This window comes from Trichoderma gamsii (assembly GCF_001481775.2).
Source record: "Trichoderma gamsii strain T6085 chromosome Unknown Scaffold_54.2, whole genome shotgun sequence".
Lineage (NCBI taxonomy): Eukaryota > Fungi > Ascomycota > Sordariomycetes > Hypocreales > Hypocreaceae > Trichoderma > Trichoderma gamsii.
In genome coordinates this window covers 175,941-196,981 of record NW_020171391.1, presented here as the reverse complement: position 1 = coordinate 196,981, position 21,041 = coordinate 175,941, and the positions used below count along the sequence as shown (strand labels likewise).

The 21,041-nt window shown below is 49.8% G+C and overlaps 8 protein-coding genes across 8 annotated transcripts; 4 read left to right on the top strand and 4 right to left on the bottom strand.

Moving 5' to 3' along the window:
- Positions 1–30: 30 nt before the first annotated feature.
- On the top strand, positions 31–2,951 carry TGAM01_v210014 (hypothetical protein; the record flags this gene model as incomplete). The annotated part of the gene is made up of 3 exons (XM_018810126.1): positions 31–107; positions 160–246; positions 482–2,951. 3 exons carry the CDS (start codon positions 31–33, stop codon positions 2,949–2,951), a joined length of 2,634 nt encoding a protein of 877 aa, XP_018656681.1.
- Positions 2,952–3,278: 327 nt separating this feature from the next.
- On the bottom strand, positions 3,279–6,445 carry TGAM01_v210013 (2-oxoglutarate dehydrogenase, mitochondrial; the record flags this gene model as incomplete). Its single annotated transcript, XM_018810125.1, has 2 exons — positions 3,279–3,823; positions 3,883–6,445. The coding sequence occupies 2 exons, from the start codon at positions 6,443–6,445 to the stop codon at positions 3,279–3,281; spliced, it is 3,108 nt and encodes a 1,035-aa protein (XP_018656680.1).
- A 1,597-nt stretch (positions 6,446–8,042) lies between these two features.
- On the top strand, positions 8,043–9,630 carry TGAM01_v210011 (autophagy-like protein 18; the record flags this gene model as incomplete). The annotated part of the gene is made up of 4 exons (XM_024550696.1): positions 8,043–8,103; positions 8,197–8,351; positions 8,409–9,520; positions 9,582–9,630. The coding sequence occupies 4 exons, from the start codon at positions 8,043–8,045 to the stop codon at positions 9,628–9,630; spliced, it is 1,377 nt and encodes a 458-aa protein (XP_024404572.1).
- A 516-nt stretch (positions 9,631–10,146) lies between these two features.
- Positions 10,147–12,339, bottom strand: TGAM01_v210012 (hypothetical protein; the record flags this gene model as incomplete). The annotated part of the gene is made up of 2 exons (XM_018810123.1): positions 10,147–10,454; positions 10,542–12,339. 2 exons carry the CDS (start codon positions 12,337–12,339, stop codon positions 10,147–10,149), a joined length of 2,106 nt encoding a protein of 701 aa, XP_018656678.1.
- Positions 12,340–13,548: 1,209 nt separating this feature from the next.
- Positions 13,549–13,885, top strand: TGAM01_v210010 (hypothetical protein; the record flags this gene model as incomplete). The annotated part of the gene is made up of 2 exons (XM_024550695.1): positions 13,549–13,790; positions 13,852–13,885. 2 exons carry the CDS (start codon positions 13,549–13,551, stop codon positions 13,883–13,885), a joined length of 276 nt encoding a protein of 91 aa, XP_024404571.1.
- A 370-nt stretch (positions 13,886–14,255) lies between these two features.
- On the bottom strand, positions 14,256–16,554 carry TGAM01_v210009 (hypothetical protein; the record flags this gene model as incomplete). Its single annotated transcript, XM_024550694.1, has 3 exons — positions 14,256–15,276; positions 15,352–16,052; positions 16,132–16,554. The coding sequence occupies 3 exons, from the start codon at positions 16,552–16,554 to the stop codon at positions 14,256–14,258; spliced, it is 2,145 nt and encodes a 714-aa protein (XP_024404570.1).
- A 908-nt stretch (positions 16,555–17,462) lies between these two features.
- TGAM01_v210008 (ATP-dependent Clp protease ATP-binding subunit ClpX) lies at positions 17,463–19,295 on the top strand (the record flags this gene model as incomplete). The annotated part of the gene is made up of 3 exons (XM_018810121.1): positions 17,463–17,916; positions 17,972–18,152; positions 18,212–19,295. The coding sequence occupies 3 exons, from the start codon at positions 17,463–17,465 to the stop codon at positions 19,293–19,295; spliced, it is 1,719 nt and encodes a 572-aa protein (XP_018656676.1).
- A 333-nt stretch (positions 19,296–19,628) lies between these two features.
- Positions 19,629–20,595, bottom strand: TGAM01_v210006 (cytochrome c oxidase polypeptide 5, mitochondrial; the record flags this gene model as incomplete). The annotated part of the gene is made up of 3 exons (XM_018810120.1): positions 19,629–19,715; positions 19,793–19,986; positions 20,376–20,595. The coding sequence occupies 3 exons, from the start codon at positions 20,593–20,595 to the stop codon at positions 19,629–19,631; spliced, it is 501 nt and encodes a 166-aa protein (XP_018656675.1).
- Positions 20,596–21,041: the final 446 nt, after the last annotated feature.

Genomic DNA, 21,041 nt, shown 5'->3' with positions numbered 1-21,041 from the left:
TCTGCCGGCCAGACAGAAATGTGAGGCACGATGACTGAATATGGCCGAATAGATCCGTTCTCTTTCGCAGCCTCTAGGGATATTGAGTCTCCAGTCAGCATTAGAATGTAAGACACTCTTGGACCTGGACGTTGTCATCTGGCTAACCGCCCCTCTCAGCATTGGCATAGATGGAGACGAGCGTCCTGCTAAATATTCGACACTCCTTGACAAGCCGAATGTCCGCCATATTGGCTCAAACAACAGGTGCGCTATGCAACGATGCGCAGCGATAGAAGATTTAGTATTCCTAATGACTGCATACACAGCCCTTCCTCCGAGCTATATGTTACAGTACAGGTCTGGGCTGGATCCAAAGCCTTGACGGTGCCGATTCAGACATCGTACAAACCTCCTCGTCTAGAGCGAAGGCATGTGCTTCACTGTCAATACGCATGGAAGATAGCACATATAAAGCTAACCTGACGATCTTATTCCCTAGATGGAACGAGTGGCTGCGTTTACCTATTTCTTACGAGTCCATCCCAGTTAACTCCCGGCTGGCCATCACTGTATGGGATCTTTCGCCAGATCAAGGCATAAACGATGTCTCTCATGCTACTCCATTTGGAGGCACTACCCTTTCTTTGTTTAGTGACGATAACCAAATCATAAGAGGTCGCCAAAAGTGTTACATTCACAGGAATAAGCACGCAGATGGGACGGAGGATACGACCACACCCGCCATCGTCGGAAACAATGGCAAGGGAGTGCCACAGCTGGCTAGCTACGCAGAAGAGCTGGAAAGGATGGAGAGTCTGTTCAAGAAGCACGAAATGGGTGAGATTCCACGAGTAGACTGGCTTGACCAGATGGTATTTAGAGGATTTGAGAAGAAGGGATTACACGCCGCCAGGCTATCCACAAAACTGCGCCAGCAGGATCGCACCGCGAACAAACATGACATCAACAAGAAGACCGACGTTCCAAACCACCATGGCGACTCGCCCGATCCTTATACGTGCGTCCTGAACGTGGAGTTGCCGCGATTTGACTTTCCAGTCGTCTTTGCAGATCACGAGTATGATCCCCCCCCAATATCGGCTTTACAGCCCTTATCTGCTTCGCAAATGGCAGCGCAAAGGCAACCGGAAGTCCATTTTGGCCCTGGCATCAATGCCATTGGCGAGAGCTCGGCCGATATTGGGTCACGCCTTGTAATGATCTATGACCCTGAAGTGGGACAAAGGGATAACCCGGCTGAAGCAAAACACCGCCGCCTTTTTCGAAGTTCTCACCGGCACGGTATCCTCGATAGAGACCTAAAGCCCAACGCAAAGGTCCGAGATGAACTGAATGTCATAATGTCCTACCCACCAACACAGATTTTAACACCAGAAGAGGCAGACCTTGTCTGGAAGTTTAGATATCATCTGACCAAGGACAAAAGAGGTTTGGCCAAGTTTGTCAAGTCTGTTAATTGGAACGATCAGAGTGAATTGAAGCAAGCAATTCAGGTTCTGAGTCGCTGGACCGAAATTGATGTGGACGATGCTCTTGGCATGCTAGGGCCATCTTTTGATAACCCTACTGTTCGATCGTATGCTGTCAATCGATTGCGAAAGGCTGATGACGATGAGCTACTTCTATATCTGCTCCAGCTTGTACAAGCACTTAAATATGAGCACATGTCTACTGACTCGAATGAAGAAAACATTCAGGATTCACCGCTCGCACAGTTCCTGATTCAACGCGCTGCAGCAAATTTCATGCTAGGAAACTACTTCCACTGGTATCTTATGGTTGAATGCGACGATTTTAGCCCTGAGCAAGATGTCCGCAATCGAGAAATATATCGGAAAGTGGCATATGAGTTTATGACAGAACTCATTAAGCAGCCAGACGGCAATGACCATAGGACGACCCTCCTAAGGCAGGCTGAGCTCCTTGCTATCTTGTCAAGGATTGCAAATGACATTAAGCTATCAAGCGAGTCAATCGCTAAGAAAACAGACCGAGTCAAAACATTCTTTGGAGATGCAAAGAACGAACTCATCACCATCGATCCGCCACTAGCCATGCCGCTTGACCCTTCCGTCAAAATTACCGGCATCATACCGGATCAAGTCACAGTATTCAAATCCTCGCTGAATCCAATCAAATGCACCTTTCGAACCACAGCAGGAAGTCAATATCCTATAATCTTCAAGCTCGGTGATGATCTAAGACAAGATCAACTGGTCATTCAAATTATTACCCTGATGGACCAGTTACTACAGAAAGAAAACCTTGATCTCAAACTATCACCCTACAAAATCCTTGCAACAAGTACTACGGCGGGTGCCTCTCAATTTGTCCAGTCACAAAGTCTGTCCAGTATTGTCAGCAAATTCAAAAATAACCCAGCTTTGGCATATCTCAAACACCACAACCCAGATGACCGACAACCCCTGGGCGTGCGTCAAGACACGCTTGATACATATGTTCGATCCTGTGCAGGATACTGTGTTATCACCTATATCCTTGGAGTTGGCGACCGGCATCTTGACAACCTGTTGCTGGCACCAGACGGCCATTTCTTCCATGCTGATTTTGGGTACATCCTTGGTCGGGATCCAAAGCCATTCGCCCCTGTAATGAAGCTCTCCAAGGAAATGGTAGACTGTATGGGCGGAGTACAGTCAGAACATTACCGCCAATTTAAGCAATATTGCTTTTTAGCCTATACTGCATTGCGAAAATCCTCAAACCTGATTCTCAACTTGTTTAGTCTTATGATTCACGCCAACATTCCGGATATCAGGTTAGAACCAGACAAAGCTGTGCTGAAAGTTAGAGAGAGATTTCACCTTGAGATGGGAGAAGAAGAAGCAATTCTTTACTTTGAACGGGTTATTGAGGACACATTAACGGCCTTTGCGCCTGTTGTTATTGATAAACTTCATGAGTGGGCACAGGCTCTCAGGGCTTAATGTCAATTCTTATAGAGAAGAAATACATACATGCATGAAAAATAACCTTATCAACGTGCAGGAGGATATGTAACGTAAAATGTATTCAACAAGCGTATTATTACACTAACAAGCAAAGCATATCGCTTCATTCTATCGAAGCCTTTCAGCATGCTGTGGGAAAAGAGAGCGCCAAGCTCTAAGTATGTTGCGGATCTAGCCACACAATTGATGAACCTTTTGGCAGCGCGGCCAAGGCAGCGCGGCCAAGGCAGCGCGGCCAAACAGCCGTACTCGTACCATACCCCTTCTCAGAGCGCCCCGTCTATTTTTTCCTACAGCCTTCGTTTACTCGCCCTTTAGCTTGTCTTGGGTGACAGAGAAGGCCATCTCCAAGAACTCCTGCTCCTCAAGCTTGTGCGTGTTCTTCAAACCAGTGGCCACAGAGGCAGAGGGGTTACGACCAGCATACATGACGTGTTTGCGATCATGGTATTGGGTCTGGTTCAGCAGAGTCTCGATTCGCGGCTGTGTAAAGCTCCAGGCTCCGGCGTTAAGAGGCTCTTCCTGTGCCCAGACAATAGTCTTGGCATTAGGATACATGTCAAGGTTCTCCTTCAGCTGCTGCCAAGGGAAGGGGTTCAGCTGCTCGATACGAGTCAAGGCCACGTTGTCAATCTTGTTCTCTTCGCGGTACTTGTGTAGGCTGGCCCAAACCTGACCAGTGCAAAGAACAACTCGGTCAATCTCTTCAGGAGCCTTGATAGCTCCAGTTTGGTGCTCAGGGTCGGGGATGATCCACTGGAATTGAGCGTTGGGGCCAGTGAATTCCTCAATGTTAGATCTTGAAAGCGGGTGGCGAAGGAGTGACTTGGAGAAGAAGATGATGAGGGCTTTATATGAATGTTAGTATACGATACAATGTGAATAAGCATCATCAAGGACAACTTACGTTTTCTGAACTGGCGGTGCATCTGTCGACGCAAGACGTGGAACAAGTTGGCAGGGGTGGTCATGTAGACAATCTGCATGTTGCAATCCTGGTGCTGGCGGGGAAGCTTGTCCTCGGATGGGAAAACGCGAGGATCTTCGTTGCAAAGCTGCAGGTAACGCTCCAGACGACCAGAAGAGTGCTCTGGGCCCTGGCCGTCGTATCCGTGAGGCAGAGACATGATCAGGCCTGTCCTTTGCATCCACTTGACTTCACCAGATGCAATGAACTGATCAATGATGCACTGAGCGTTGTTTGCAAAGTCACCAAACTGGGCTTCCCACATCACAAGCGCGTTTGGCGATGACAGTGAGTAACCGTACTCAAAGCCCAAGGCTCCGAACTCGCTAAGAGACGAGTTGGAGATGACAAACTTTCCTTGATCCTTGCTGATGTGCTGCAGGGGAGTGTATGTCTCTTCAGTCTCTTGGTCGTGGAAGACGGCATGGCGCTGTGAGAAGGTACCACGCTCAACATCCTGGCCGGAGACTCTTACATGGTAGCCCTCCGTAACGAGAGTGCCGAACGCGAGAGCTTCGGCGGTGGGGAAGTCAATGTTGGTGCCCTCAGTAACGGTCTTTGTTCGGTTGTTTAGGATTCGCTTCAGGTTACGGTGGATTTGGAAGCCCTCGGGGGCAGATCCAATAATTTCACCGATATGGTTCAACGTCGCCTTGTCGACGCTGGTATCGTTATGGGGGAGGATTTCCGTAGCGAGCTCCTTGGGCGACTTGAAGCCATTCCAAGCGGATGTAGTCCACTCTTTAGACGTAGGCTGGTAGTCTTTAGACTTGGAAAAGCTCTCTTCAAGCATGCCCCAAACCCACTGCTTGTGCTCCTCAATGTCTTCCTTTGTGAAGGTACCTTCCTGTAGCAACTTGTTGACGTAAACGTCGATTTGGGGGACCTTCTCCTGAATGCGCTTGTACATCAGAGGCTGGGTGAACGAAGGCTGGTCTGTCTCGTTGTGGCCGTGCTTGCGGTAGCAGATCAAGTCGATGACGACATCGTGCTGGAACTCAGCTCGCCAATCGGCAGCCAGTTGGCAGACGAAGTTGACGGCTTCGACGTCGTCAGCGTTGACGTGGAAGACCGGAGCGTCGATAGCCTTGGCAATATCCGTGCAGTAGGCTGTGGAGCGTGCGAAACGAGGATCGGTGGTGAAACCGATCTGGTTGTTAACGACGAGGTGAATGGTGCCTCCAGTGGAAAAGGCGGGCAGCGAGTGGAATCCAAGACATTCGTACACAACACCTTGAGCGGCGAAAGCCGCGTCTCCGTGCAGCAAGACGCTCATGGCGGTCTTGTGGTCCTTCTCATCATTGTTGTAGTGCTGAATGGCACGGGTCTTGCCCAGAACGACAGGATCTTCGGCTTCCAAGTGGGAGGGGTTGGCGACAAGTGAGAGTTGTACACGCTTACCAGAAGGCGTGGGTCGCTCAAAGTTCATACCAAGATGGTACTTGACGTCGCCAGAGCCTTCGTCTCCAGCAGTAAGGGTTCCGGCAAACTCGCTGAAAATTGACTCGTTCGGCTTTCGGACGACATTGCTGAGAACGTTAAGTCTACCACGGTGAGGCATGCCGATGACGATATCCTTAACACCGTAGTCGACGCTGCGGTCAATGAGAGCCTTCATACCGGGAACAAGGGTCTCGCAGCCCTCAAGACCAAATCGCTTGTCGTTGGGGTATTTCGTGGCGAGGAAAGACTCGAAGCTGGAGCTCCAAATCAATCGATCCAGGACGCGGCGCTTCTCATCGATGGAGTACTTGAATGGCTGGGGGACCTCGAGGCGCTCGCGCAGCCAGTCGCACTTCTCGCGATCAGGGATGTGAATGAATTCAACACCATAGGAGCCGGAGTAGATCTTTTCGCAGGCGGCGATGATCTCGCGGAGAGTCATCTTATCACGCCCGTCCCGCTTAAATCGGGGCAGGATGCCAGGGCCAAGAGTGTATTCGGTGTCGAGATCCTTTTCGGTGAAGCCATAGTGTTCGAGCGTCAATTCCTTGGGCTTGATGTTACCAAAGCCGGCAGAAGTGTTGCGGATGCCCAGAGGATCGATATTAGCCTTGTGGTGGCCACGAGCTTGAAATGCGCGCACCAACAGCTGGACCTTGAGGTGGTTTGTGACGTCGGAGCCGTCCTCAAGGGTGAGCCCTCCGGACAGGCGAGGGACGCCGCCGGTCATGTTGGGAACGAGGTTCGGGGGCGGCTGGAAGGCCTGGGAGATGGGCATGTCGCCGCTCTCCATGTTCTTGAAGTAGACCTGCCAAGATACGTGGACGCTCTTGGGATCCTGCTTCCACTGCATGTACATTTCATCAATGTAGTTGGCAGTGCTTCCGGACAGGAAGTTGTCACTCGGGTCGGGGGCCGAAGAGGTGGCATTGGGGGCGGTGGTCGCGGCGTACAGGCGCCTGGTGGTCAAGGGCAGAGGCTTGCGGACAGCAGCAAGCCTCGTCGTCCTCGATGCCAGGCGGGCGCTCTGAACACCCCTCAGCAGAGAATTTCTCCACATGGCGAACAGCTATGAGTCGTCGGAGTCCAAAGAAGAACAAAAAAGAACTATCTTTGGGCAGGCATCAGACCCAATTGCACGGGTGGTCGCAAAATGAGCGGCGGAGTAAGTCGAGAAGCTGGGCGACAGCAGAATTTGCTTGGAGAAGGAGAAATGAATTGGGGATTCCGGGCTGTCGCAGCGAGGTCATGCCCTCCGTTAAAAAAAAAACTATGACGGCAGCGGGACTTGGCAGAATAATACCGCTCTTTACCCAGCTGATAGCCTAGGTTACACGAGAATAGGGCGGGTTACCGGGACTTTCAGCCTGCCAGGGAGGGAGCCACAAGGGGGTCGGGCGTTCCGGAGCCAGCGCCCCTAATGCGAGCAGCTTGGACTTTGCGCTGCACCTGCCCCTCCATTTCAGCGGCTCTTCCAATAGAAAGCCCACGGCAAGTAGCCCGGCACGGCTATATTAGGTAACGGACATGTCCTCGTGCAGCGCATATAACAAGTCGTCGAGTCACTGGACAGGTGTTTGTTTCGTATCCAAATAGGAGAAGCGAAAAGCAACTTAAGCAAAAGAGAAAAGAATAAAAGGAACCAGAAGTCAAAACTAAGGACTACCTCTACTCAGAAGTCGTTGCTACTATACAGAGGCTTTGTCCTGGATCTCTATCAATTTCAAGTTGTTGAGGCACTTACAAGTACCTAGGTATCAGCACATACAACCTGGAGCAGTATTTCGGGCTTGGTGTCATACTTACATTCCTACCTACCTAGGTATGTAAAGTAAAGAGCATCACTATTCCGTGCTTTACGCACTTGGTACTATGTAGACTCAGTGTTAGTTGTAAATTTTGCCCTCATTTTAGCTGGCTCTATAAGTGCTCATGTTGGTTGGTGGGTTGGTGAAGAAGCAGTTTGAGATATGAATACACATGCAACCAACTTCAGGAACGCTGTAGAACAATATTTAATTGAACAAATCAAAATCAAGTATATTTTCCCTTTTACCAAAAATTGAATCGGCTTTTGAGCTTGCTTTTTTGCCATACACAGTGTTCAAAGGGGGAGGGGGGGAATAGGGAAGATAGGGAATAGGACAAATTTGAACACGTACTCTAAGATTACGCACATACAGCATCAATGGAACATCAGTGTCGTGAATGCTCATATTCTAATTTGTACGCGTTTATTCCTTTGGCGGTCCATATTTTCTGCCACCCCGCCTGACACTCTCCGCTGCAACCCTTGTTGGCGGCTGTCTACAGGCAGTACGTACCTGCCATCCCAGTAGTGCCCGCAGTGGGCTGGCGACCAGGCGTCCGGCTCGATACAAGGCGTGCTCCTCCTCTTCTACAGTCAGTTTCGACGTGCTTCATTCCATGTCGCATCTTGGATATCAACATCATATCCCTGTCCACGATTCACACGCCGTCGCCCTCCGCATTACCGTCGCGTTTGACTATTCGCCCCCTACGGCTCTGTCTATGCGCATATTCCCACTTTGTTTCTGCTGGCGCGACGTTTCGGAGCTCCATCGACGTCATATCATCCAGCGCGAGAGGCCCATATCGAGCGACCTCAGCTTCAGACCTCCCGCCTGGCGATAACCATGGCAACTCCGACGCTCAACTTCATCACGTTTAACCAAGACCATAGCTGCCTTGCTGTTGGTAAATAATGCGACCCAGCGGCCTGCCGAGTGCTGCCCTCATCTTTCTGGTATACAGAGACTGACATACTCTCCCATCTGTTCTTGTCTCTAGGCACCTCCAAAGGCTTCGGCATCTATCATACGGACCCGTTTTCCCGAATATTCAGCAGCGATGACGGAAACATTGCGATTATCGAAATGCTGTTCTCGACCTCTTTGGTCGCCCTGATTCTTTCTCCCCGCCATCTGATTATACAAAATACCAAGGTGGGTGCCTGGCAGTAACTAACCACATTGACTTGTTGCTCATCGCTGCAACTGCAGAGAGCTTCGGTCATATGCGAACTGACCTTCCCATCCGCCGTCTTGGCCGTCCGACTGAATCGCAAGCGGCTAGCCGTCGTGCTCGAAGAAGAGATTTATTTATACGACATAAGCAACATGAGCCTCCTCTACACCATCCCTACCTCGCCGAACCCGTCCGCCATATGCGCCCTATCAGCGTCCTCCGAGAATTGCTACATCGCATATCCTCTCCCTAAACCGAGAGAAGAATCAGATAGCAGGCGACCCTCCCACGCTCCGCCGCAGTCCGCATACGTCGCTCCCACATCGGGAGAAGTTCTCATGTTCGACACATTGACACTGAAGGCTGTCAATGTCGTAGAAGCCCACCGCTCCCCCTTATCCTGTATCAGTCTCAACAGCGAAGGAACGATGCTAGCAACTGCTAGTGAAACCGGCACTATCATTCGAATATTTTCAGTGCCTCGGGGCCAGAAGCTCTATCAGTTCCGACGTGGGACATATCCGTCTACCATTTATAGCATGTCGTTTAATCTCAGTTCAACGCTCTTGTGCGTTTCCTCTGCGTCAGACACTGTACACATATTTCGTCTCAGTGCTCCTCCTGGTCATACCACCCCAGCTGGTGCCCCGATAGAGTCTCTAGGTTCTCCCAGGCAAGATCGGTGGTCTCGAGGACGAAGTCACGATGGTGCGGACTCGCCTAGTAATAACAGTGCAACAGAATCCCCAAAAAGTGAAACCGCAGAGCCCGCAGGTAATGGCGCTGCTCCAGATTCCAGTTCTCAGCCGGTTAATCGCAAGCAAAGCGGCTCTTTCAGCAGTATGCTGCGGCGCTCTTCTCAAATTATGGGCCGAGGGGTTGCTGGCGTTGTTGGCTCATATCTTCCACAATCGGTTACTGAGATGTGGGAACCGCTGCGAGATTTCGCTTATATCAAAATCCCCAAAACCACTGGGCTCGGTGCTGGAGCTCGTCCACCTGGCCAAGGCTCTAATCCCCTTCGCAGTGTAGTTGCAATGAGCAGTAGCAGCCCCCAGGTGATGGTGGTGACAAGTGACGGAGGCTTTTACGTCTACAATATCGATATGGAGCATGGCGGAGAAGGTTATCTGGTCAAACAATTTTCGTAAGAAATCCCTTTCCTTTAAATCTCGATTTGTATACAGACAATTGCTAACACAATACAGGGTTCTTGAAGGGGACAGTAAGAGTGATCCTTCAGCCTACACAGGCTAATACACTGGCATAACATAGCAAATACCCTAATCGTGAGACCGCTCAATTTGAGACTGGCTTAACCAGTATTTCGAGAAGAGGCCTCAGCTTGTTACCTTTCTATTTCATTTGTGTACTAATGTAACACCCCTGTCTCTGGCGCCGGCTTCGGTGTTCCCCTGGAACAGCATCATCTCGTTTAATAAGACTTCAGACGTCACTAATACGCCAATGCTTAGACCAATTTTAGTTTCTTTTGTTTGCTGCTTGAAAACGGAAAAAAAAAAAAGGGGGAAGATAGAAAAGCTCAAGCAATTCCCATTATAATTATTGGTGACAACTACGCTATAGCTATATGAACCAAACTTGGACACTCGAGAAAACACTCGAGTTGAGGGCTTGAGGCAGAAGTAGAGACAAACAAGTTCCGTGTGCGCAAAGCTCCAAACATAAGCCAAAAAGTTCGCTCCATACAAAAAGAATCCATACCTTGCGATAAAACAAAACAGCCTTCTCAAAACAGTACAACAAAGACCATTATCTGGAATAAGGACGGTTCATAAGAGCGATTTCTCTGGCAATCTCTCCCCACTCCATTTCCCTCTTGTACGGTTCTTTAGAGCCACCTTCCTGTCGAAGAAATTCCTCCCAGCGTAAAAGCTCATATGCAAAGAGTAAATGGGGCTGAATAATGACGTTGAGACGGCGAGCCCTGACAAAACAATAAGCGCGCGGAAAGGAGAGATTGAGAGACCGCATGACTTCCGCTATGCAGATGGTGGCACTCCTGGAAACTCCGACACGGCAATGGACTAATGTCGCCGTGCCTTTCTGTATTCCTTGATCTGAATCATCAGTTAGCTTCAGTAAATTACTTTTTCGGCATCACGATTAATCGGAAAGGAAACAAAAGAGACCTTGGTGAATCTTACCAATAAATTCAAGGCATCGCCCAAATTCCTTGGTCAATGGATCAATACCATTGTCTTGAATCCCCTCGACGAAGCACATGTTTTCCGACCCCCAATTTGCTCGATCTTCGTCTGTCCACGAAGCAGATTCTCCAATGCTAAGTATTTGGCGAATATTAAGGCGCTTCAAGAGATCTGGGTTGTTGGCATGAACAAGATTGCCCAGATACAGATAATCCAGAATTCTGCTGGGGAGTGAGCCATCCAGATCTGAAAACCACTGCGGCTCAGCTTTGATATAACTTGTAATGTCTTCTAGGCTTTTCCCTGAAGAAACCGGAGATTCACACAACAAGCGAGGCCCTATGGCCGATAGGAGAGATACATCAGAGGGATAAGCAAAGAAATTGCGACGTTTGGTCGTGTGGAGTTCCAGCCAAGCATCAGGTATGGATGAACCAGTGCTATAACTGAAATAGGCGATGGCGAGCAATGTAGATTCTGTATATCCGTCGGGACAGTGGATTAGTACTTTCCGAGACCCTGCAGCAGCAGACTCCTCCCGGGGCATGGCATTTTGCTGTGCATCGCTGGATTCGGGCACAAGGTTATGGGCAATGTGATATATCCATTTACAGGTTTCGATGATTGCGTCGGCCTCTCTCTGAGACCAGGTTGGGGGCATAATACTCCCGGAAGATGGAAAGCAAACGGAAGATGGCAAGGACTGGGACGAGTGAGGGTGCTCAGCAATAAACTGCAAGGCGCTTGGGTCCAGCCGACCCGTATCGCTGCATTCGATGAGAACATCAAAGTGTTGATCCTCAACGCCACCAGGCTCGGGGCTAGGGCCCAGCCAGACGTTGTGGCATATTTCAGAGGCTTCCGTCATGTTTCGCATCTCTTGACGCTCTTGCTGTATCAAGTCCAAAACTTGACCAGTCGATTTGCCAGACGCATCAATGGATACCAAATTCCTATGGTTTGTTTCAAAAGCAGAGAATGAGCTTGTGCAGACAAAAGTGTTATACGTGGGCAAGTTCTTGACCTCTGCATGTAATTTTTCTCGCCAGCGTCTCTGAGCAACAGCAATTTTCCACGCAACTCTTCGTGTCTCATCGGGATCCAGGCCATATATGATGATGTCGGAGGTTGCGGCAACCTTGGCAGGCTGGATGTGGAAGTTACGGACAGACAAACCACTCAAGGGGTCTGCATCGATGAACTCAGGCGTCGCTCCAGGCCGCATGAACTCACATGGAGCAATGGCGCCTTTCAATCGTGCGAGGCTGAGATTGCCATCTGCCTTGACAAGAGTGATTGTCCGAAGACAGCTGGGCGTGTTTCCAGTCTGGCACTGATGTCCATCGAAGTAGGTCCTTTGAGTTTGGTTTTCGGGATGCAGGCCATGCAGCCAAGGAAAGACCTGTGAAGGGGGAGGGAGCTGCTGCTGGGATGCATAATCCAATGCCTCTGCCACGCTCGCAGCATCTATCTCGTATAGAGAAGCATCCTCGCTGTCGACTCGCACATAGCGATCGGGAGAGCAGAGGAGGGAGGCCTGTCGCAGGTCCGGAGCAGGGCTTGGGGAGGAGGAGAGCGTATACTCGTACGAGCCGGAGTCGTCCGTGTCGTCCAGCAACGGCTGGCCAGCAGCATACAGCGAGACAGGGTTGCTGAGCGAGACGGACGCAGCTAAATGTGGGGATGACGCCAACCCGAGCGTCTGGAGTGGAGAGACTGCGTTGACTGGAGTGCTTCCGCGCTGCGACGAGCTCTTTGGAGACAGAGCGGGTCTCGGGACGGCAATTGTCGCCATTGCTGGATTCGGCCACCGGGCCTTCAGTGCAAGATGGTGAGCGGATGGTGGAGGAGCGGCACTGGCATTTTGTCTTGGAAGCGTCAAGGGCCTACCTCGCCCAGCGCTCGAGTCCGAGTCGGTGTCGTCGCCCTGTGAAGTCACAAGCGCTCCGCGCCTAGCGTTTTGGGAAGCTGGCTGGCGGCAACAGAGACAGCGTCACAGGCGTACCAGGCTAGCTACCCTAAGCAGAAGCTTGGTCTCCGCTCATAAATAGCAGTAAATAGATTAGCTCAGCGCGCGTCGTCCTTCCGCTCGGTACTATGGGCTGGAGAGAGGGAAGTTTGGGAGGTGGGCGAAGTATCTAACGGGGCACAGGGTCTTGCGCGCAAGAAGGAGGAGGCTGGTTGCGAGTCTTATAACGAGACAGCGGGGGAGGGGCCGATCAAAAATCGCAGAACAAGGCTCGTGCGACAGCGCCAGCGGGACGATGGTTTGTAGAGGTCAAGTAGCAGATTGCCAATGTCGCGAGCAAGCTGTACCGAGGGGCCGTTGCACCATACTGTGCCCGTCAAGTTGGTCTATTGGCCGCACAAGTAGAGACTTTCGATGATCAGCACCTGGAACGGTCGCCTGATGAGATGAGAGAGACGGTGATGCAACAAGCGAGATCCTATTGGGCGCAGCCAAGTCGCCACCCAACAAGCAAGGAAGACGACACTAAAATGGGGAACTCAATTAAAAGTAATCTTAAGATTGCTATCTTGCAATGACTGATGAGAGAAAGGAATGAAATGTTTCTTTTATTTTGCTCTGAAATTGTAATAGTCTTGAGCCGCCAACATACTTGTCAAGAGCCGTCTGATTTATTCGTATGAGTCAAATAGAGTTGCGTGAGAGCTGGTTTCACGCCTAAACCTTTGGTTGTGATACACCCTGTTACTATACAGTGCGCAGAATTGGCAGGGTATGATGCTAGTATGTCGGTAGTCAAAACCATGCAATCATGGATGACCGTGTTTTGAACGCTGCATGCAAGGCTGTTAGAGCTTCAGTGTAACACTTTCAACTCTACATAAACTTCTTGCGAGCGATATTCTCCATGTTGCTTTATATACTGCTGGGATCACCTTGTTATTGTAGTAGCGGCCTCTTGCGCGCGGCTGGAGTTTGGCGTCATAGGTAGGCGTGATTTGAAAAATAAAGGGTGTAAGCGTAAGGAAATTCTGCATGCACAGACCACATTTGTTCAAGGAGATTTCACTTCTTCCTATCGAGGGTTGGTACTTGCATTGCAGCTGTTCGGATCAGCACTTCAGCGGCATATCGCCTCAGCCAAACCCCTTCTATCACCACATATTTCCCATATCTATTTTTTCCATAGAGGCAGTCATCGTATTTATACAAAATGGCTGGAGGCTTCCAAAGAGCGCTGCCAATTGGGCTTACAATATTCTGCGGCGTTTTGAGTGGTTAGTAAATATCGAGTCTCCAAGCTCCTCTAGATTTCACACGATATTAATTGACTGCAAGGCTTTTACACATTCAAGCCTGTATTTGCTCCTAAAGAGATACCGGCTGAAGAAAATACTCCAGGTAAGAGGTGTGGAAAATTGTCTGTCAGAGGTTTGTAGTTAATAAGCATGCATGAGTATAGACTCAACGAAGAGATAGCAGCCAGGGGGGGCCCAGAAGCACAAATAATGACGCATGTATGTTTAAAGTAGAGCACTTTAACGGTACTTATAAGATCAATAGACAAAAAGGATAACCTTTGCGTGAAAAGCGATAAACTACTATTGGAGAGAAGACATACCATTGCACAGTTGACAATTTTAACGCAAAGACATTTATCATCATTTATAAGCAGTATCGCATTTGCAACGAGCAGCAAGCTTCGTTGTTCATCATTAAATTCAATTACGTATAGTGATTTGTTAAATAAACGGCGCGTCGATACCCCAAAACAGCTTATCCCAATCTATTGCATTCAAGTCCATCTTTCCTTCCAACATCTGCCAATGCTGCTCCAGCAGTATATTCTCGGTTTCCGTGCCGATATTCTGCTGCATACAACCCATTCGAATCTCTTGATTCGTCGATTCTGGTGTCATGGGGAATGAGTCGCTATACGGAGATATTCTCGAGACTTGTTGCTGCAATAGATCCAGAGCACGATGCTTAATCTTGTACTTCCGAAGAATCTTGATCGAAAGCTCCAGTAATTTCGCCGCTGGAGGAAACTGGTCTTGGACTTCATGCAGAATCTTCCATGCCCCCGCCACCTCATCTTCTCCCTCTGCACTGTCCTCCGCATCACCTTTGAGACAGGCATTCAGCATGAGCGCGATGCTGGCCAGGAATACACTCCGCAGCACCATCGATAGTCTCAAACGAGATTTAGAAAAGGGTATATTTTCGTTTTGTAGCTGATGATCGAGCTCGAAAATGATTCTGGCCGACCTCAGGCAAGCATCGCGTGAATATGCGTACGCTGGATCGATGGTCCCCTGAGCCAGATATGGGAGATGAATCTTGCACAGCTGCCGGTGAACTAGCAGATTCAACGTATAGCGCTGTGTAGTGATGAAAAATGAGCGTCTAATATCTGTGGCAGGAAGGTCATCCAAGCTAGGGCAGTCAATCGAAAAGAAGCTCGGTGCGTTCTGGATGAACTGGTTAAGCTCTGCGTCGACATCGAGTATGTCCTGGTATGCTATAGACTCGGAACTTTGTGTGCCCACAGGCGTATGGTCAAGTAAAGTTCGACAGATCTCTGATAAGCGGATGCGATGGATAAAGTACGACATACAGGTCGCTTCAGTTTCTGGTCTATCGATGATTTCTCCTCCCTCGATTATGTCTTCATCATTTGTATTCCGTGGTTTGTTTACTGCCATCTGGTTCTTGTGGATAAGGCAAACCCCTTCCTGTGGACAGCTGAATTGAGCAAGTGTCCTGAGAGCCAATTAGCATACACTTCCTACAGAAAAATAGGTAGGAGTTAAGATTCTTGTGTATCCACACACTTACCAGTCAGTTGCAACCATAAACCACCACACTCGCCTGGCGATTTCCTTTTTTGCCTCGCTCATTCGAAGAATCATCGGCATTGAGCTGGCCGTAGGGTCATCGATGCGATGCAGTAGCAGCTCCGTGGCCATTGAATTAGCGTACACAAAGACATTACGGGCACGGAATGAGACACTCTCGTGATTACAAAAGGCAAAGAAGAGGATGATGAGGCCCTGGATACACTCCAGCGATGCATGAGCAGTTTTTTGCGAATGGCTGATGACATCCAGAGATTCCTTAATCCAAAATGTCGACTGGCCGTTTGCTTCGGCTGGATTTGCGAATAAACATCTGATATCGTCATGGGGCGACCACGCATACGTTGTGCTCGCACATATGCTCAGAAGCAATAGTACGCCGCCAACATCAACGCGCACGTTTGCTTCTAAGCCAGCGTATATATCTTCAAGCAGGCTCTGGAGTGCGGGAACATGAACAATGTGGTAGAAAAAGGAAATATCAGCTATATACTTCTGGAGTATAACGCGCATCTCATCTCGCTGCGGCAGCCAGATGCACTTTACAACGTCCATTGGTCCTACCATTGAGGGAGCATTGTTATTTTGAAAAGTGTTATTTTGAAAAGTGTACGACGGTTGGCTAGGGGCCAGCCGGATGGGACAGGTGCGGAAAACAATAGGTTCAGATATCAATGAGTCCTGCTGGACGTCTCAGCCTCACACATCACTTATTACGACGCGGGAGACAGTCCCCAAGGGAAGGGTTTCACGAGCTCACCGTCAATATTTGATCTGAGCAAGTCCGCTCAAGCTGCAGAGCATCTGCTGTTAACCGCTGAAGTCTGGGAGGCACAGGGCGCGAGACTGTGGCAGGGCTTGGATGCGTTGATCTCTCAGACTCATTCTTGGGCGTTTCTCTCTGGCTCGGGGGCGGCTCCGTCCTCTCCCTCCCCTGGGCCGCAACGATGCTCTCCAGGCGCTCTAAACGGGCCAGGAGGTCCGTCGTGGACATGTCTTTCATGACAGGCGATTTTACCTGCTGCTGGCTCGCTGCCGCAGCTGCCGTGACCGCAACGCCTTCATGTTGGCAGACGACGCCGCGAGACGTGCAGTTGGAGCACGGAAACTGGCGACTGCAGCGTAGCTTTCGTACCCTACACAGGTGGCACGAAATTGGACGTTGTCTCGGTTGCCGACCCATCTTAGAATATCCTTCGGTTGGTTAATCCAACAATTTTACTACAGGAGAGTCCATGGAATAAGGTCGCAGCTGCAGCTTAGGTCCATGGGCACTGGGGGATGGCTCAAGGTTGAGAAATTTTCCGCGGAGTTTCCACGGAGAGTCAAGCTTCTGACATCATGTGAAGACAGATGGTCGAGTCTGTGCCTCCATAAATTATGAGCCACAGCACCTGCTGTTTCTCTTGTTCTTTTATTTTTCCTTTCTCTTTTGCTTTCCCGTTTTGTCGCTCCTTAGATATAATGTAGAAAGCTGCCGCATTGACTTAACTGGAATGAGAATGAATCTCATTCACCTGCTGTGACACAACATCTGACATCCGTCAGCTACTAGTATGGAGCAAGTGCTTTATTGAATGCCTTATCTCAGGATGTCCGACCTCCGTGCTGGATAAACGAAATGCCCCGTTGAATGACTTATACGGGCACATGTAGTTACCGGTGGTGCATGAACTTAAGAGGTGCCCGCCGTTTACGGAGGACAGTGCCGTAGAAGCAACAGCTACAGGCTGGTTTGATTGGTTGCGCGACCTGCTGATCTAAAGCTCTGGGGGATTGCTTATTCCTAGTCAGCGCCCTAGGCTCAATCTCATCTGATATTCATCCATATTGCTTCAATAAAACCAACTGACCCTTCTGCTGTGCTTGAGACAGTTCATCTAGAGGATAATCGATTCCCATCAACAGGCCTTGAACACTCAATAACGTGGAATCTGCGGACCGCCTTTGCCTTATTCTTAATATAGCTGACCCCCTTATGCGATGATTTGACTGAGCTGCAACACCCATAATCTACCATCCTCCGCCTGGACTCTTGCGGTAGCTATTCCCATCTCCAAGACGTCTCCTATCGTGTGCCTCAGTTTCACAATGATGTCGCTATGCCGGCGGCGTTCTCTCCCTCATTGGATCTCTTCCATTCAGAAGCACAGGGATGTCACCGCTCAAGCAGGGCGCCAGTGCCGGTATCTCTCAGTGTACACATGTCTCCGATCTAAACAGACGCCGGACTTCACTTCGGGCTTCACCAGGAGTTATGATCCCACAGTGGAGGCTGGCCGTGGCCCAATGTTCAGAAAAGTAAATTTCGGAGTGCCGCAGTTTTATCCCCGTGATTTGAAGAGACGTGTGGACGATTATGTCGTGGGCCAGGACCGTGCTAAAAAGACAATATGCTCTGCCATCTTCAACCACTACCAGAATTTGAAGAGGCGGCGCCAGCACGAACAAGAAGACAAGGAGAAGCATGAGAAATTGATGCGCCAGCGTTTCGCACGCGAGAGGGAGCTATCTCAGAGGCGCTGGGATAGTCTTCCTGTCGAAGGTGAGTTGGCCACTCGCGGATATCAAGGTCTCTATCGGTAACACAGTCTATCAAGAGGAAAATATTCCACAAAGCTCCGCGGCTCGTCAGATACCTGAGCTATGCGTGCCCGAGGCAAATTCAGCAGCTCCCATCTTCAAACCAGAAGAGCCGGGGATTCCTGAGCATATCAAAATCGACAAGAGCAACATCCTCGTGATTGGGCCGACGGGTGTGGGTAAGACATATATCCTAGAGTAAGAAGCAAATGCCCCAACGACTCTAGCCTTTACATTTTGCTGACGAGAAATACCAGAACTCTAAGCAAAAAGATCCAGGTGCCGCTCACCATCTGCGACTGTAACTCCCTGACTCAAGCGGGTTATATAGGGCAAGATGTGGAGTCCTGCATTGAAAGGCTTCTCATAGAAGCCAATTATGACGTGAAGGCCACAGAACATGGAATAGTTGTTCTTGACGAATTCGACAAGCTGGCGAGGAGAGAAACGACGACAGGTCGAGACGTAAGCGGCGAAGGTGTCCAGCAAGCCTTACTCAAGCTCATTGAAGGCACAAAAGTTACCATCAATGTTAAGGACAATCGCTCATCGCGTGCGACCACGCAAATCCCTACAAATTACAATGCATCTGGAGCTCCAACTCCCACACTACCAGTTAACAGCCCTCCAGGTAAGGTGGACCAATACACCATTGACACCACTAATATCCTCTTCGTCTTCTGCGGTGCTTTTGTTGGACTGGACAAGATCATCCTCCAGAGAGTTACGAAACCAGCCATGGGATTCGGGGGAGACCTTCAAAGTCGCCATGCCGGACCTGGAAATGCTCATGTTTTGCCACCCGAAATATACTCTCATTTGGCTCATTATAGCCCACGATCGGCATCCTCCTTTACGCCGATAGATCTGGTAACATCTGATGATCTGCAACGGTTTGGTTTCATTCCTGAGATTATAGGCCGGTTACATAATATCTGTGCTCTCAGTCCTCTGTCCAAAGAAGATCTGTTTCGAATCTTAACAGAGCCACGCAACAGCCTGGTAGCCCAATACACTGCCCTGTTTGAAACATATCCAACTCAGCTATATTTTACTGGCAAAGCATTGACTGCAATTGCAGAGCGTGCTCTTACAGCTGAAACGGGCGCACGAGGACTGAAGATGGAGATGGAACGTGTTTTAGCCGAGCCAATGTTTGATGCTCCAACACCATATGTCCTCATCACCGAAGCCTGCGTCAAGGGGTTTGAGAAAGCGGCTTACTGGGGCAAAGACGGTCGACATGAGCTCATTGATCGACTACAAGAAGAGCAGCTCGACTCATACAACCCACAGCACTCACCGGAAAGACTGGGGCAAGCAGATGAAGGTACGGGGTGAAACTAGTCAAGCACATGGAGACGTGGCTTTCCGAATAGCAAAAAATGTGTGACGATGCTTTGAAAGATGCCCAGGACATTATTTCTTTGCAGATTGATGGCGCCATCTTCACTGGGCAACGTTGAAGAAAGGGGTGCAATATATCAAAACACAACTGGCTTCTCATGTACCAACATTTTTGAACTCGTCACTTGAGCAATCAACGCCATGCGAGAACCCTGTCTTGCATACTCTCTAAGACTAAGCTATACATGTACAAATATCAATTGACAAAGCCCCCCAGTGCCCGCTCCAATAGTGCGAAGCATTGAGCGACAGCATCGTGTTTTTCTTTTACTGTGATTTGGGAGGAGACTGAATAACACCCTTGCCGGTATATCCGGGAGAGGAGATACCAGTAAGGGGATCGGCGGCTTGAGACTATTTCAACGAGTTAGCCATGTCCAATATCAAGATCGAAGCAATGTCAAAGAAGACGCTGGGGGACAAATATTTACCTTGAGGTACTCGTTGGTAGCCTCCTGCCACTCCTTGTTCATGGTGTGAGGAGCAGGCTTAGCGGCCATTCGGATACCGGCGAAGAGAGCGAGACTGGAGGCCAGGCCGATGACAACGCCCCAGGCAACGCGGGCGCCAGTTCCGGGAGGGTCAGCGGTACGGGGGCCGTGAGGACCGAAAGCAATCCAGTATGCTGCATGAAACGACTCTGGTTAGCAGCTGCTTGAGCAAAGGATGGCAAAAAAAAAAAAAAAAAGACAACAACAAAGAAACGTGATGCGAGTTGTGTGGCATATGCCATGTTGACGGCAGCTCTTTTCAAGGATCATGAATGAACCCCACTTCGCCCGATCAAAGAAATGACAGCAAACAGCTCAGCTCCTTTCGATTGATGCTCGAAATCCACCGCAATCCAAAGAGAGAGCTTTCCAATCAATCTTTTCTCCAAGCCCAATGTAGATCCATAGCCTCCCAAGTGCTGCCGTTCCGGACAAGGCGAGAGCAGCTCGGCAAAGCTCTTTTCGTGCCCCCCCGGCGGGAATTTCGACACAAAAAACTTTCAACAGCAGCAGCGTCACCTACCGGCCTTCTTCTCCTGCAGGGTCAACTCCTTCCAGTTGCCCTTCATGCGGTCGCGCAGGGCCATCCAGAGATCGGCCTGCTCCTGGAGAGGCATTCCCTCCCATCGCTTCTCGATGTTGCTGAGGGTCGGGTTGGACAGGGCCTGGGTGGACATGGCGCGGGACGCCAGCCGGGTGCTCTGCGTCAAGGCATTGCCTCGCAGGACCATGGAGCGAAGCATTTTGGACGTTGGGGGTTCGACGAGCTTCGGCGGAGGTTCAATTGGGAGGACGTGGCAGCGTCGTTCGTTTGCCGGTGGTTGTTCGGTGGGTAGTGCAGCAGCGAGGGGATTTAATTGCCGTGCTCGGTACGGCCTTTTGGCTAGAAAATCATACGACTTGAGTTTAAGCTGTTTGGAGTATGGAGCGATTAGTGCAAGTATCTTGACTCTAAGCAGCTATATTATGTAAAGCGAGTCTAAGACAGCCAATGGCCGGAAGATTATTAGTAGGCCTTGGTATCTACGCAACGCCGAAAAATGGGAACCATGTGATTCAAATACCTACATCAGTGCACTTGGTGGTCGCTGTTAATGTCCAATCTATTATAAAATTGCATATCCCGGAAATTTCTAGTACGGTTCTTCTATTCATACTCTCTTCTAACGCATTCTTCTTCAGTTGTTGT